Source organism: Rhincodon typus, chromosome 3 (genome assembly GCF_021869965.1).
Source record: "Rhincodon typus isolate 14 chromosome 3, sRhiTyp1.1, whole genome shotgun sequence".
NCBI lineage: Eukaryota > Metazoa > Chordata > Chondrichthyes > Orectolobiformes > Rhincodontidae > Rhincodon > Rhincodon typus.
In genome coordinates this window covers 25,905,882-25,920,057 of record NC_063334.1, presented here as the reverse complement: position 1 = coordinate 25,920,057, position 14,176 = coordinate 25,905,882, and the positions used below count along the sequence as shown (strand labels likewise).

The window sequence follows — 14,176 nt, the reverse complement described above, 5'->3', positions numbered from 1 at the left end:
AAGAAGGTAAGAAATGAAGAGGGTTAGGGATGGAATTCCAGACTTTAGAAGCTGGAGTACTGTTTAAAACACACATAATTGATGTAACAAAGATGTTTCCACTTCAAAGGGAGATGTAAACAACAGCTAGAGATATATGATAAACATCAATAGTTTGTACTTGCACTGCTTGTGGTTGCCTCAACTGAGAAATCTGCTGTCATGGTATTGTCACATACCAATAAGAGGAGAAACATTCATAGAGTGATTAGAGGGTAGAATTCACTACCTCAGGGAATTATTGAGGTGTAGAGTATGGTTGCATTTGAGGGGAAGCTAAATAAAAATGAGAGGCAGAATTTAACAGACCACTCTACTGGCAGATTTGCAGATGGAGACAGCCTGTTAAATTACTCAGGTGTCTCCCCGTGAGCCCTCCTACCCATTACTGGTCTGTCCTCAATTTTATTGCAGGCCAAGCTTGGCATTGGGTTGAAAATTCCTCTACCTATTCAATTCTTCCCATGAGGGTGAAAGGAGTAGAAAGATATGTTGATACCATGAGATAAAGGAGGATCCTGTGGAGAATCAACAATGGCATTGAATTTGTGGACTGAAAGACTAGTTGCCGCACTGTACTTTCAGTGCAATCTAGTCCTTAATCAAAATTAGAGAGAAAAAGCAACAGACCTGTCCATCCTGCAAGACAGCGGCAATAACCAGTGGTGGCATGACAACCATCAGCATGACTGCAGTCACAACGCTCACTGCAGTTAATTCCATAGGAACCATCCTGGCAATCAAACAAATGCACCCTCATGATTACGTTGCAAAAATAAACAAACTTGTACATATCACAATCAACCATGTTAACAATACCGAGCTATTCATTCAAAGGTTGGTGGAAATCTGGAACTCTCTCCCCACAAAAAAGCTGTCACAATTGGAGCTCAATTGAAATTTCAAAACGGAGACTGATGGACCTTTGTTTCATAAGGACATCAAGGACTCCGGAATCAAATTGGTTACTTGGCTTTAAGATACAAAGCTGGTGTTTTCGAATTGAAAAGGTGGAACAGGCTTGAGGGTGATTTGGAACAGAAGACCAAACTTCATACAAATCAACCATAATCTTCAGCACTTTAAGTTACTACAATTAGATAGATTAGAAAACTATTGGCTTATTTCACCATTGGGCTTCAATGTATTTTTTTCAGCTTCTGCCTTTTATGGTGGGCCAGACCTGAACACAGCCTGTTGATAATTGATAGTTTGTGCCATAGCCATTTGCACTCAATGGTACGGGGCAAGCAAAGGTTAAATATCCCACCACTTCTTCCCTAGAAAAATAATATTTGCATGCTCCTATTTGCTCCATTTCAGATGCATGTCCCTGGGCTACTTCAGGGGCTTTCAATTCTGGAAGGTAGCTAGAAGCATCGGCATGAACTATGACTGAACTTCAGTGGGTCTGAGGTCTAACTAACCTATACACTGTGGGTAGACAGCACATCTTAAATTACAGGGATCAAGGTACCTCTAATTTCTGTTATAAGATAACTGGCATCCTCAATACTTTGAAATTGATGGGCTTTGGTGAGAAGGCAAAAAACAAAGTGGCAAGAAAAGTTATTACCCAGCAGGATCAGACAGATAGATGGGTGACTGTCAGGAAAGGTAAGAAAGTAGTTCAGAAGTCTCCAGTGGCTATTCCTCTCTCAAATAGATATTTAGTTTTTGGAACAGTTGAGCGGGATAGTCTCTCTGAGGAAAATGGAAGGGCCAGTCAGTTATTGGACACTTGGAACGATTCTTATGTTAGGCAGCGTTTGACAAGATTTAATAGAATTATTGTTATAGAGGACTCTCCTGTCAGGGGCATAGACAGGCGATTCTGTGGCAGTGAGTGTAAATTTAGGATGGTTTGTCCTGGTGCTAGGATTAAGGATGTTTCTAAACATTTCAAGCATATTGTTAAAGGTGAGATTGAGAAGCTAGAAATCATTGTACACATTGGTAGAAATGACATTTTTGGGGAAAAGATTAAAGCAGTACAGAGTGAATTTAAGAGGTTAAGTAGAAGATTAAAAAATAGAACCTTAAAAGGTAGTAATTTCTGGTTTACTCCCAATGCCAAACTCAAACAAGGGAAGGAACTAATGGTTAAAGGAGATAAATCAATGACAAGAGCTGGTGTATTGTTCAGGGACTCAGGTCTTTGGGCAATTGGAATGTCTTTTGGGATATAAAGTACCTATTCAAAAAGGATGGGTCTAACCTAAGCTGGAAAGGGACCAATATCTTAGCAGGAAGATTTGCTTATTCTATTATATTCTATTTATACTGCTAGAGAAGGTGAGTGGAGAAATTCCAGGTAGCAGTGTAAATGGAAGGATTGATGGGGTAAATTCTGAATGTGAGGAGAGCACGTCAATTAGAAAAGAAAAACAAGAGAGAGTCAGAGTACGTAGTAACTCTGAAGAACTAAGTTGTATTTAATTCAATGCAAGAGGTCTAACAGGTAAGGCTGATGAACTCGGGGCATGTTTAAGAACATCAGCTTGGGACATCATGGCTATTGCAGAAACTTGGCTGAGAGACAGAAAAAACTGGCAGCTCAATGTTCTGGGTTTTAGATGCTATGGGAAGGATAGAGAACGAGGCAAGAAAGGAACCAGGGGTTGGTGTATTTGATTAAGGAATACATTGCTACTGTAACTAGGGAAGATATTTCTGAAAATGGGTAGAAATTACAAATAAGAAAGGATCACTTTGATGGGATTGTACTATAGGCCCCCCAACGGTAAGAGGGACATTAAGAAACAAATATGTAGGGAGACCTCAGATAATACGTAAGCATAATAGGGTTGCAATAATGGCAGATTTTAATTTTCCAAACATTGACTATGGGACTACCATAGTGTTAAAAGTTTGGATAGGGAAGAATTTGTCAAAGGTGCTCAAGAAAATTTTCTTTGTCAATATGTGGATGCTCCTACTAGAGAAGGAGCAAAACTAGAGCTTCTTTTGAGCAATAAGGCAGGGCAAGTGACTGAGGTAAAAGTGGGAGAACACTTTTGACCTAAAGATCATAATTCTATTAGTTTCAAAATGGTTATAGAAAAGGAAAGGCCTTCCATAAAAGTTAAAGTTTGTAATTGGATTAAGGCAAGTTTTAATGGTACGAGACAAGAACTTTCAAAAGTTGATTGGAGTAGACTGTTCACAGGTAAAAGGATGTCTAACAAGTGGGAGGTGTTCAAGAGTGTGATGATGAGAGTTCAGAGGCATTTTGTTCCTGTTAGACTGAAGGGTAAGCTGGTAAGATTAAGGAACAATGGATGAATAAAGATATTGAGATTCTAGTCAAGAATCAAAAAGAATTTTTTTTAGATATAGACAACTTGGTTCAATTGAATCTCTTAATCAATATAAAGAGTGTAGGGGCATTCTTAAGAGAGAAATCAGGAAGGCAAAGACGGGCTATGAGATTGAATTGGCAGATAAGGTTAAGGATAATTGAAAGAGATTCTACAAATACATTAAGAGCAAGAGGGTAACTAGAGAGAATGAAGGGCCTCTTAAAGGTCAAGGAGATTGTCCTTGTGTTGAACCCCAGGAGATGGGAGAGGTACTAAATGAACATTTTGCATCAGTTTTTACTTTGGAGAAAGAAATGGAGTCTAGAAAATGTAGAGAAATAAACTTTTATGTCTTAGAAACAGTTCACATTACAGAGGAAGTTTGGGAGGTCTTATAACATAATATAAAGGTGGATAAATCTGTAGGACGTGATCTAATGTTTCCCAGAATGTTGTGGGAAGTAAGGGAGGACATTATGAGACCCCTTGCGGAAATATTTGCATCCTCTATAACTACGAAGGTGCCTGATGACGACAGAGTGGCTAATGTTATACCTTTGTTTAAGAAAACGGGGAACTATAAACCAATGAGTCTGACTTCAGTTGTGGGTAAATTGTTGCTGGTGATTATAAAAGATAGGATTTATGGACATTTAAAGAAGCAAAAATTGATTAGGGATAGTCAGCATGGTTGTGTTTGAGGAAATCAAGTTCATGAGACATGATTTGAGTTTTTTGAGGATGTTACCAAAAAGGTTGATGATAGCAGAGCAGTAGACGTTGTTTATTTGGATTTTAGTAAAGCCTTTGATAAGGTTCTGCATGGTAAACTAATTAGTAAATTTAGGTCATATGGGATTCAGGGTAATCTTGCCAATTGGATGCATAATTGGCTTAATGGCAGGAGACAGAGTAATGGCCGAGCGTTGTTTTTCAGACTGGAGGCCTGTGACCAGCAGTGTTCCACAGGGATCGGTTCTGGGTCCTCTTTTGTTTATCATTTATATAAATGATTTGGATGAGAATACAGAAGGCATTAGTAAGTTTGCGGATGACACCAAATTGATGGCATTGTAGACAGTGAAGGAGGTAGCATTGCTTCAGCATGCCGATGGCCTGCTTCACCACATTTCTGCTTCTTACCCTTGTATAGCCACATGTGCATAAGAAAGCAGTATACACTTCCAGTATACACTTGAGTGACCTGTCAAAGTTCATTGTGGTCTGCTGCACTCTCCATCATGTTGTCATGACGAGGTGCAGCTATTCCCACCATGAGCTGAGGAGGAGAAAGAAGATGATGAGGAAGAGGAGCAGAAGGCAGAGGAGGCTGCATCCTGGGGCTCTTCACTCTGAATGGGCTGTGCACAAATGCTTGTTCAGAATTCCATTCTCATTTGAGAACTTCCCCTTACCACCGTGGCTCCCCCCATTCCCCACTACTACATTCATCTGAGGTGCCCTATCATACCTGGCCCCGGTCAACATCAAAAACATTTCTATGAACAACTTTATCCAGCAACACATTGAATGACACAAACAGAACTGAATGGATCACTTTCATCCTTTCCCATAGTTTCTGTCTAGGATGTGCTGTACCTATTCTGGTGCTCGTCGAATGTGCTGCCCTGGAATTGCAATATTGTTAGTGGAAGGCTGCTGAATTTCACTGGGGGAAGACTGGAAGTGTCACGCTCAAATAGTTCCAAACCATGAGGGTCTAGATTCAGACTTCACCATCTCAGCAAGGACAGCTGGATGGCTGACAGACAATTACAAGAGGCAGAAAATAGGCTGAGCCTAATTCCTTCCCAAAAGCATTGGTGTAAATGTATTAATGAGAGAAAGAAAAAACATTAAGAAATGTTAGAATGTACAATTATCAGAAGCAATCTAGGAGACCCAATAATTAGATGATAATCAATATTTTTTTAACTTTGCAGAATCGAGTTACACCAAATTCTTTTTTCATTCATACTCTTATAACTAGTATTAGTTTTGAATGTAAAAAAATTAAACATTTGATTATCACCAAAGCTCTAAATGTGAAGTGATATTTCACATGAAAATAGTATCCATACTCTAAATGTTGACGTTCTTGGGTCCTCTGGATTATTACAACAATTTTCAGCTCAGGATGGGATGTGTTGCTGGTTACCTGACATGGATGTTCACAATTATCTCCTCGCCATCCTGCCAGACAGGTGCAGGTTCCATCCAGTGCATTACAAGCTCCTCCATTGGCACAGCGACAAGTTGAATTACAGCCAAGGCCCCACTTACCACGAGGGCAGGGAATGGAACAATCTACTCCGTGCCAACCTGTGAGGGCCAAAACAATAATGGTTTACACCATGAACAGCAACTCCACGCCCAGCATATCAATAAAAGTCAATGTAGTACAACAAACAGATTTGTCTGGTCAAGTGTTGTAATGACAGTTGTTTTAATATCCAGAAAATGCAACCTTCATCCATTCTCTGAAAATAATTGTCTCCTCTCCCTTCCTCGCCATATATTGTGACAACTTGTATTTTTTAATATAGTAGAATGTCCCAGAAGGCTTTTAGGGGCACAATCAAGTTTGACATGGAAGTTTATAGGACAGATTAAGACTCAAACTTTGTCAAAGAGGTAGGTTTTTAGGGTGTGTCTTAATAGAAGAATGAGAAGGAGAGAGGGGACAGGCTTAGGGAGGGAATTCCAAATCTCAGTGCATAGGGAGCTGAAGGAAGGCCCCAAAATACTGACCTTTGTTGCAAAATTTAACAATTTATGATTTACAACTTACAAATTTGAGGCAAACATTAAAGTAAATAAATGGAAGTAAATATGGATCGACGTATTTCAATGTAAAGTTTCTTTCATAGTTTCTTGGTGAAAATCCTGGGCCTCCTTACTGTGGAGGACCTTCATCACATGGTCTACACATTACAAGAGTAAGGTTCACTGCTACTTTTACAAGAGGCAACTGGGAATGCGGACTAAGTGTCCGTTGCCAACAACACCCACATCACAAGAACGATTAGGTTGAATAAGAATGCAAGCTGGAGTTGGGTATGGTCAAGAAGAATTTGATGCAGGTTTAGTCCAGCGTATTTGCCAGGAATTTTTTTTTCGATAATACAGAGTTTCTCCAGTTTCTGAAAAAGGATCTCAAAGAGTACTCAAAGTCAGGTTTAAGCAGCAGTGAGCATAAAATTGCTTCCACTGGCAGGACAGTAGTAACCGAAGGACACAGATTTAATGTAACGAAATCAATGTGAACGGACAATAGGAGAAATTTTCTTTTACACAATGTGTTGATGTGATCTGGAATGTGCTGCTTGAGAGGGTGCTGAAAGCAGATTCAACAGTAACTTCCAAAGGGAGACTTGATAAATACTTAGAAAGGAAAATAATTGTAGCTTTATAATAAAAGAACAGTGGAGTGGAACTGATTGAAAAGATCTTTCAAGAAGCCCAGCTTAGGTGTGAAGGGCTGAATGGCCTTCTCCTGCGCTTCTCAACTCCTTAAATCTGATAGTGTACTTTCCACATTGAACAACAATTTCTCTCCCATGTTGTTGTGTAGGCTTCTTTAGCTTAGATCATCACTGTGGGACTAATCAGAGGCAACTGCGAAAATGCATTACCCCTGACTTCCCCAACAACCTATGAATCACAAATCTAACATTCTGGTTTGTTTGGGAAGGCAAACAGTCTCTCAGAATAAACAGTTTGTTTTTTTGCCCTGCAAATTTTCCCTTTTCAGATATTAATTCAATTTCTTTTCAAAAGTTGTTTTGAATCTGCTTGCAATGCCCTTTCAGGTAGCGCATTCTAGATCACAACAACTCGTTGGATTAAAATAGATTGCATGAAGATCAGGTGAGTATAGGATACAGCTTGACAATGAAGCTGGCTCCCTGCCCCACATCTTGCTAAATGTCAGGGTAATGTAGTGAAGTTATAAGGACTGCTGGGGGCCAAGGAACAATATACCTTCACCTGCAAAAAAAGAGGGTGTCAAAGATAAATGAACAAAATTTATTTCTTCCGAATGCTCTAACTATATTTAGAAAACAATTGAGTTCCTTTCCCTTAACCTATTTACCTACAGTTCCACTTACACAAAGATTTGGGGTCTGTAATGTGAATCCCTCATATCAATGTCAGGGCACAACAATAGCAGCATCTCTAGCACCAGTTTTCAATACTACATTCCCAGAGCTGGTTGAATGAAAATACAATTCTTGTGTAAAATAGGAATTTGGTTAAAATGCATTATTTGTCTCCCAGGAACAGGAATGATAGTGAGACAACCCGATTTGATTTCTTCCCACACACTCTGATCTGTATGGCAAGTTTTCAAGTGTTAGTACTTTACCTACTTTGGTGAGCCAGTAAAAACAAAACATACAAGTGTTAATGTCCTTGCATGGGTCAATAGTGGTTTCATTCAGTTGTAGAGCGGGCTGACTCACACTGGCTCCTGGGCCCACCAAAGCCTCAATGTTAAAATTCTCTTTCTTGTTTTCAAATCTAATCATTCCACCATTAGTGGCCATGCCTTCAGCTGCCAAGGTTCTAAGCTCTAGAATTCCCTCCCCTAAACCTCTTTATCTCTCTCCTATTTAAAGGTAATTCTTGCTTTCAGTCACCTGTCCAAATATTTCATACAGTCTTCACATCTGTGAAGATCCTTGGGGAGTTTGTTACATTAAAGGTGCAATTAAAATGCAAGATCAAGGCAAAGCAATATACAATGTAAAAGCAGCCAAACACATGTATGTTTAGTGTGGGAGACTGCTGCCTGTAATGTTGACTGTTCCTTTAAAATTCTCAAAGGGCTGAAGAAACATAGCGCAGCAAAATATATTTCCTGATTTCCGTCTCAGATATTACAGAAATTCCCTTACCTGCCTTACAGGTGCATGAGCCATCTATAGGTGAGCAGACTGCTCCATTTTTACAGTCACAGGAAGAGGAACAGTTGACTCCATTGGTACCAACAGGACAAGGAATCGAACAATCAGATCCCTGTGATACAATTGATAGATACAATTGATAGGCAATGATAGCTAAATCATCTAAAAAGAGGGAAGTGGTGGTTATTCTGGAATTAGGTATTAATTGCTAGGAGAGATAAAAAAAATATGGATTGCTTCAAATCCCTTTTCTTTTCTGTAATGAATATCTCTTAATAAGATGAATATCAATGAAGTATTGAACTGACTGGAACTCAGGAAAGAGAACACGCAGGGTGACCTAATAGAGGGCTTTTAAATTATAAAATTGTTCATAAAGGTAGACATAGAGATGGTGATTCCACTTGTGAGACAAAGCAAAGCCAGCACAAAGCAGGCACCACAACTATAAGTTGATCACTAATCAATCCAGTAGGGAATTCAGGAGAAACCTCTTTACTCAGAGAATGGTGAGAATGAGGAACACACCACCACAGGGACTGACTGAGCTGAATAGTATCTGTGCATTTATGGGGAACTTAGACTAACACATGAGGGAGAAAAGAGACGGAAGGACTCCTGATCAGCTGAGATGTAGAGGAGTTGGTCAGGGTCTTACATGGATCATTAATACCAGAATGGGCCACTTGGACTGAATGGCCTGTTCCTGAGTTTTCTGCAAGTCAGCACAGGGAGCAGATGTGAGAAATTTTGTCAGCTGTTCTTCTGGGATGAAAAGGGTTGTCAACATTGAGGTTGCGTATTGTGGAACAAAACGGGTTAGCAGAAACGAAAAGGTTAAATTGCCTGTCAAACATGGTGTAATTTAAAGAAAAGAAAGGGCTTCACATAAATCCTTGGCAGCATAAACAAGTCCTGTTACCTTATACCCTGGGGCACAGATGCATTTGCCAGTTACGCTGTCGCAGTCAGCCCCATTTTGGCAGCTGCAGATTTGATGACAAGATACACCATAAAATCCAGGGGCACATGTCTCATTGCAGTATAGCCCAGACCATCCAGGTTTACATATACACTCGCCAGACATGGGGTGACAGCTGGTAAGAGAGGATAAAAGGCGCCTTAGTCTTTTGCAGCATAGCGATTAGCCTTATGAGCACAACTGTTTCACTTAAAACACTTGTTTTTGTTTCCTGCCAGTCTCTGCTTTTGTTAATCACTTCGACAGAGAGGGGCTATATCATTTTCAATCTTTCTTAAACAAACCATTGCAAATGTCCCAAAGTTATAGCTTAGCAAACTGTCAGTGATGAGAAGCCAAGTCGTACAGGGTAGAAAGATTTCTCTGAATTAGAATCACAGTTAACAGTTATTACCTCTACAACATCCTTCCGTCCCACAACCCTCTGAGATCTACATGTTCCTCCAGCCTGGCCTCTTAGAAATGCCTGATTTCCTTCGCCTTTCCATTGGCAGCCGTGCCAAAGCACTAAGATCCGGAAATCCTTCCGTGGCTGTCTGTGATTCTGTCTCTCTCTCTCTCTTCCTATATGATGTCCTTTAAAACCTACCTCTTTGACTGTACAGACATAAGAAATAAATGCCAGAGTTGGCCAGGCTGCTATTCAAGCTTGTAATGAGATCACGGTTATGAAAGCTCTACTTTCATGTCCTATTCGATTTCCCTCAATCCCTTAATGTCCGAAACATTCCCCACAGTCCAAAATAAAACAAAGGGCTTGTGTTCCCTGATTTAAAATCGCCTTAATGGACCCTGCTTCAAATTTTGGTTTGATCACACTCCTGTAAAACGCCTTGAAACATTGAAGACTCCATTTAAATGCAAGTTGTTGTTGTGCTACAATTGAGTCTTAGCAGGTGTTAAAAGAGGGGACGCTGAAGATAAAATGGGATTGGATATGATGCCCTTATGGTTAGATAATGTGCCAACTATTACTCTCCTGGCTTACATAAGAAAGGTAGATGCTCCGGCACAGCATTAATAACTCAGCTAAAGGGTCAGAGAGAAATCCTCCAACTTGCATTTAAATAGAGTCTTCAGTGTTTTAAGGCACTTCACAGGAGCGTGATCAAACAAAACTTTTTTCACTCACTGGCCTCATCTTTTCCAGGAGACAATGGAATGGGGAGACTGGGGAGGAAACATTTAGTCAGAACGCTTGAATCTCTGTGATGCAGGGTAGACATAATGGAGCAGCCAGTTTTTCCCTCCTGTTAGTTTTGCATCCAACAACAAACACAAATGAAACAATATACGACATAGCTCTGCAATATTAAATCTTCAACAATTCTAACACTCTTCTGAACATCTTAATTTGCCATTTTAATAGAATTGTCAACCAAGGCACATTATATAACTTCATTAAAATAACAAAGTAAACTATATTTAAGTGCATTGCTAATATCAGACAGTTTAACTTGTCTCTGTAGATTCTTTAAATTTCATTGAAATGTCTGCTTTAATCTAGTTAGATATGAAGAAATGGGATATTCTGCACACAAATCAATCCAATGATTGTTTACTCAAAACTGAGTTTGAAGAAGCTGGTTGTGTACCTATCACTGGTGAGCATCATGAGAGAAATAGATAAATCTAGGCAGATATAAAGGGAAAGAAAGTGAGAAAGGAAGAGGGAGGGAGAGAAGGAGAGAGAAAGAGAAAGAACGAGACAGAGAATGTCCTAGTACATAAATCTGTGCTTTTTTAAAATCAAATCCAAAATATGAAATCACATGCCCTCACCTCATATTCCAGCTATGTCCATCCTCTCATAAACCAAGTCTAGAGATGAGGGCATAAGCCGTCAGTAGCCTAACGTGAGGGCATGCTTTATGTGTTACAGGCAGTAAACACATCATTAGTGCTATGGAACAGCATATTGGAGCCAACAACAAAGACTGGGCTGACGTGGGGGAGGTTTCCAGGTAGGGTTTGGAGAAGAATAGGTCATCTCTGATCCATGGGCCCAAAACAAAACATGAGTGAAGCCATTATGGAAACTCGTTAAAAGCCTATCTCACTGATCATTACAGAGACTCAATTCCTTGACTCTACAGCATATTTTGCTTGTTGCCTTTTCAATGTTTATTTATTCAGCTGCTGGTTCCATCTTGACCTACCCCATCCTTTTCCCATTGCCACCATTGGCTAGGATGAGAAAATTATTTAAAAGCTTTGTGGGCGAAACAATGTTTGTCCCATGCATAATCATATCCCTTTAAAATTTGCCCCAACCATTTCGCCCTGATTATTGTAAGTAAACACATATTTTTCCTTTCCAGTCTATAAACTGTAATCAAGGATGGACACTACCATATTGCTGAAAGACCAGAACAGATTTCCAACATGTAAAAATTAAGTGGTGCATATCCTTAACTGTGCAAGATGGTATTTTTGAAGCTTTTGAATTGTTACTTTGAGATGGAGAGGTCCCGAGAGTCTTTGAGTTAAGGAAAGATTGTCTGACAATAGCCCTCTGCAGTTTGCTACAAATCTGTAGGTGCAGGGCAGCCAGAAACATCCAGAGCCAGTGACTCTCCTTTTGGGCGAAAAGATTGAGAAACCAAGAAAGTTTAAAAGAAAGAATTCTAACAAGAAAAGACCTAGGTCCATCTGATCGACTATCAATGTGATGACTGGCCATTGCTTTACAGAAAACAGGGTGTCACCAGTGCTGAAGTCAAAAGAAAGAGACAATTTAAACAACTTTTGTGATCTGGACTTTTGATTTGAAGATTGTTGTTAACTGTCTATAATGTTTATCACATATAACATGTGTCAAACTGTCTGCCTTTTCTCTCCTAATCATGCAAATGCATTTGGGTTTTTTTTTAAGAAAAGTCTATAGTTTAAAGTGCATAATAATATATTAGTAATCCTTTCTTTACTCTGTCATTTGTTTAACTTAAATGTGTTATAATATTTTCTGTTAATGCCGAAACGTGATGCGAATTGCTTTTGTGCTGAACAGCAGTCACATAGACAAATTGATTACATTCGTAGCCTAATTGGGATTCCATGCATTTTGTGATGGCTTGTGAAATAGTGGGGCATGGTTGTCAACACAACCTTCCTGTGAAGTCAAATCATTCCTCCTGCAATTTTCTACCCTCACTTTCTTGTTTTTGATAAGCACTCAGATCTATGTCCTTTCTGGGATAGGACCTTCCCATCCAGGGCTAACTAGGACCAAATTATAGGAAATCAGACAACAGTTAACTAGACTTAATGGTTTGTGAAATGAGACGATTTTGCTGTGAGGAATGATTTTGGATATGTTTCCTGGAAAATAATGACAGGTGCACGTACCAGATTGAAGAACAACTTCTTCCCCACTGTTATCAGACTTCTGAATGGACTTCTCAAATTTTAAATTTAATGTTGATCTCACTCATTATGTGCCTTCTGTGCAGCCATAATATTGTATTCCTCGCTCTGTTCTATTACCCTGATGCACTCTATATGGTATGATCTGCCTGTACTGCACGCAAAGCCAAACTTTTCACTGTACGTAGGTACATGTAACAATAATAAATAAAATAAAAAAAATTACAACATATCCAATTCTTAAGCATTTGACAGCCTAGATGCTGAGAAAATGTTTCCATTGGCTGAAGAATTCAAGAATCTGAATCACGGTCTCAAGAAAAAGAATTGTTCATTTGGAAGAGAAAGGATGAGGAATTTCTTTCCCTGAAGAGTTATGAATCTTGGAATTCTCTACCCCATAAGGTTGTGGATATACAGTCATTGGATACATCTAAGATAGAAATCAATAGATTTTTGGTATTCAGGGAATTAAGCAATGTAGTGATATAGTGTTGGAGGCTGAATTACTGTTGGATGTCAGCCATGATCTTGTTGAATGGTAGAGCAGATTTAAGGTACTGGTGGACTTACTCCAGCTCTTAATTCTTATATGCTTAATGTTCCTTGGCAAACTGGTCACAAAACATAATGTGCTCCAGCACGGGGACTGTAAAAATGACTCAGTTAATCAACTGGAAGCTTGAAACCAAGGCCAGCATGTGTTCAGAAATTCATCATCAAGCCAGTAATTGGAGATGACAGTGCAGACTGGTCTTGAGAGACTATTGTTCTCAGTTGTGCTACCTGTTCAATGGGCAGCTGTCCCACCTGAAATACCTCTCACGGAAGACCACAGCTGTTTTAATCCTTGCAAGTATTTTATTCAGAGGTGGGGGCAAAGGAGGAAGGGGTGGGGAGGGCTAGGGTGCTGAGATCAAGAATATCAACTGCTTCAACCACAACTCAATCATGGGCTGTCGCAAACGACTGTCCACAATGTATTTCAGTGTGCAGGCTAACTCAATAGCAGTGAATAAATTGGCCGTACTTTACTTTTATAACCTTGCTCCATGTTTTTTAATTATAGTTGTATGCTCTGAGAATACTGAGAAACATTTCAGTTTTCACTTGTGAAATTGTTGTCTTGTACACTATTGTCCCCTTGAAGAATACATTTCACTCAGTAACTGACAGCTGAGAAACAGTGCTTTCAAGTTATTCAAGACTGATGTGCCTCCCTCTGAGAGCCCGATTTAGACATCATCCTGTTTGGTAAATGACATTACACAGGGCTTCAGTGAAATCCAGCTGCTATATTCTGGCACTATGAGCTAAAATGGAAAATACAATACTAAGTACAGACACAGACAAAAAATATACTGGATGAACATACTCATTTGCTAGTTCAGTTAAGACACATTGATAGATGCACATGCGTGCATCTTACATACACAGAGAGAAATTCAACAATAACAGAGTAAGGTAGAAATCACCTAGAAACGGAGGAAAACAGATAGAAAGAAACAAAAAAGTAACAGAAAGAGAGACACTGATGGAGAGATAGAAAGCAAAACAGACAATCGGTGACAGAAAGA

At 39.4% G+C, this 14,176-nt stretch overlaps 1 protein-coding gene across 1 annotated transcript in view; it reads right to left on the bottom strand.

The window, feature by feature from the left end:
- megf10 (multiple EGF-like-domains 10) overlaps positions 1-14,176 on the bottom strand; it is a 158,411-nt gene that overhangs the window by 42,567 nt on the left and 101,668 nt on the right. The window contains exons 10-13 of the mRNA XM_048594444.1: positions 9,174-9,348; positions 8,243-8,363; positions 5,500-5,663; positions 670-772 (exon numbers count right to left, since the gene is read on the bottom strand). Of these exons, the coding sequence (XP_048450401.1) occupies positions 670-772; positions 5,500-5,663; positions 8,243-8,363; positions 9,174-9,348 (563 nt within the window). The remainder of the gene's footprint in view (positions 1-669; positions 773-5,499; positions 5,664-8,242; positions 8,364-9,173; positions 9,349-14,176) is intronic.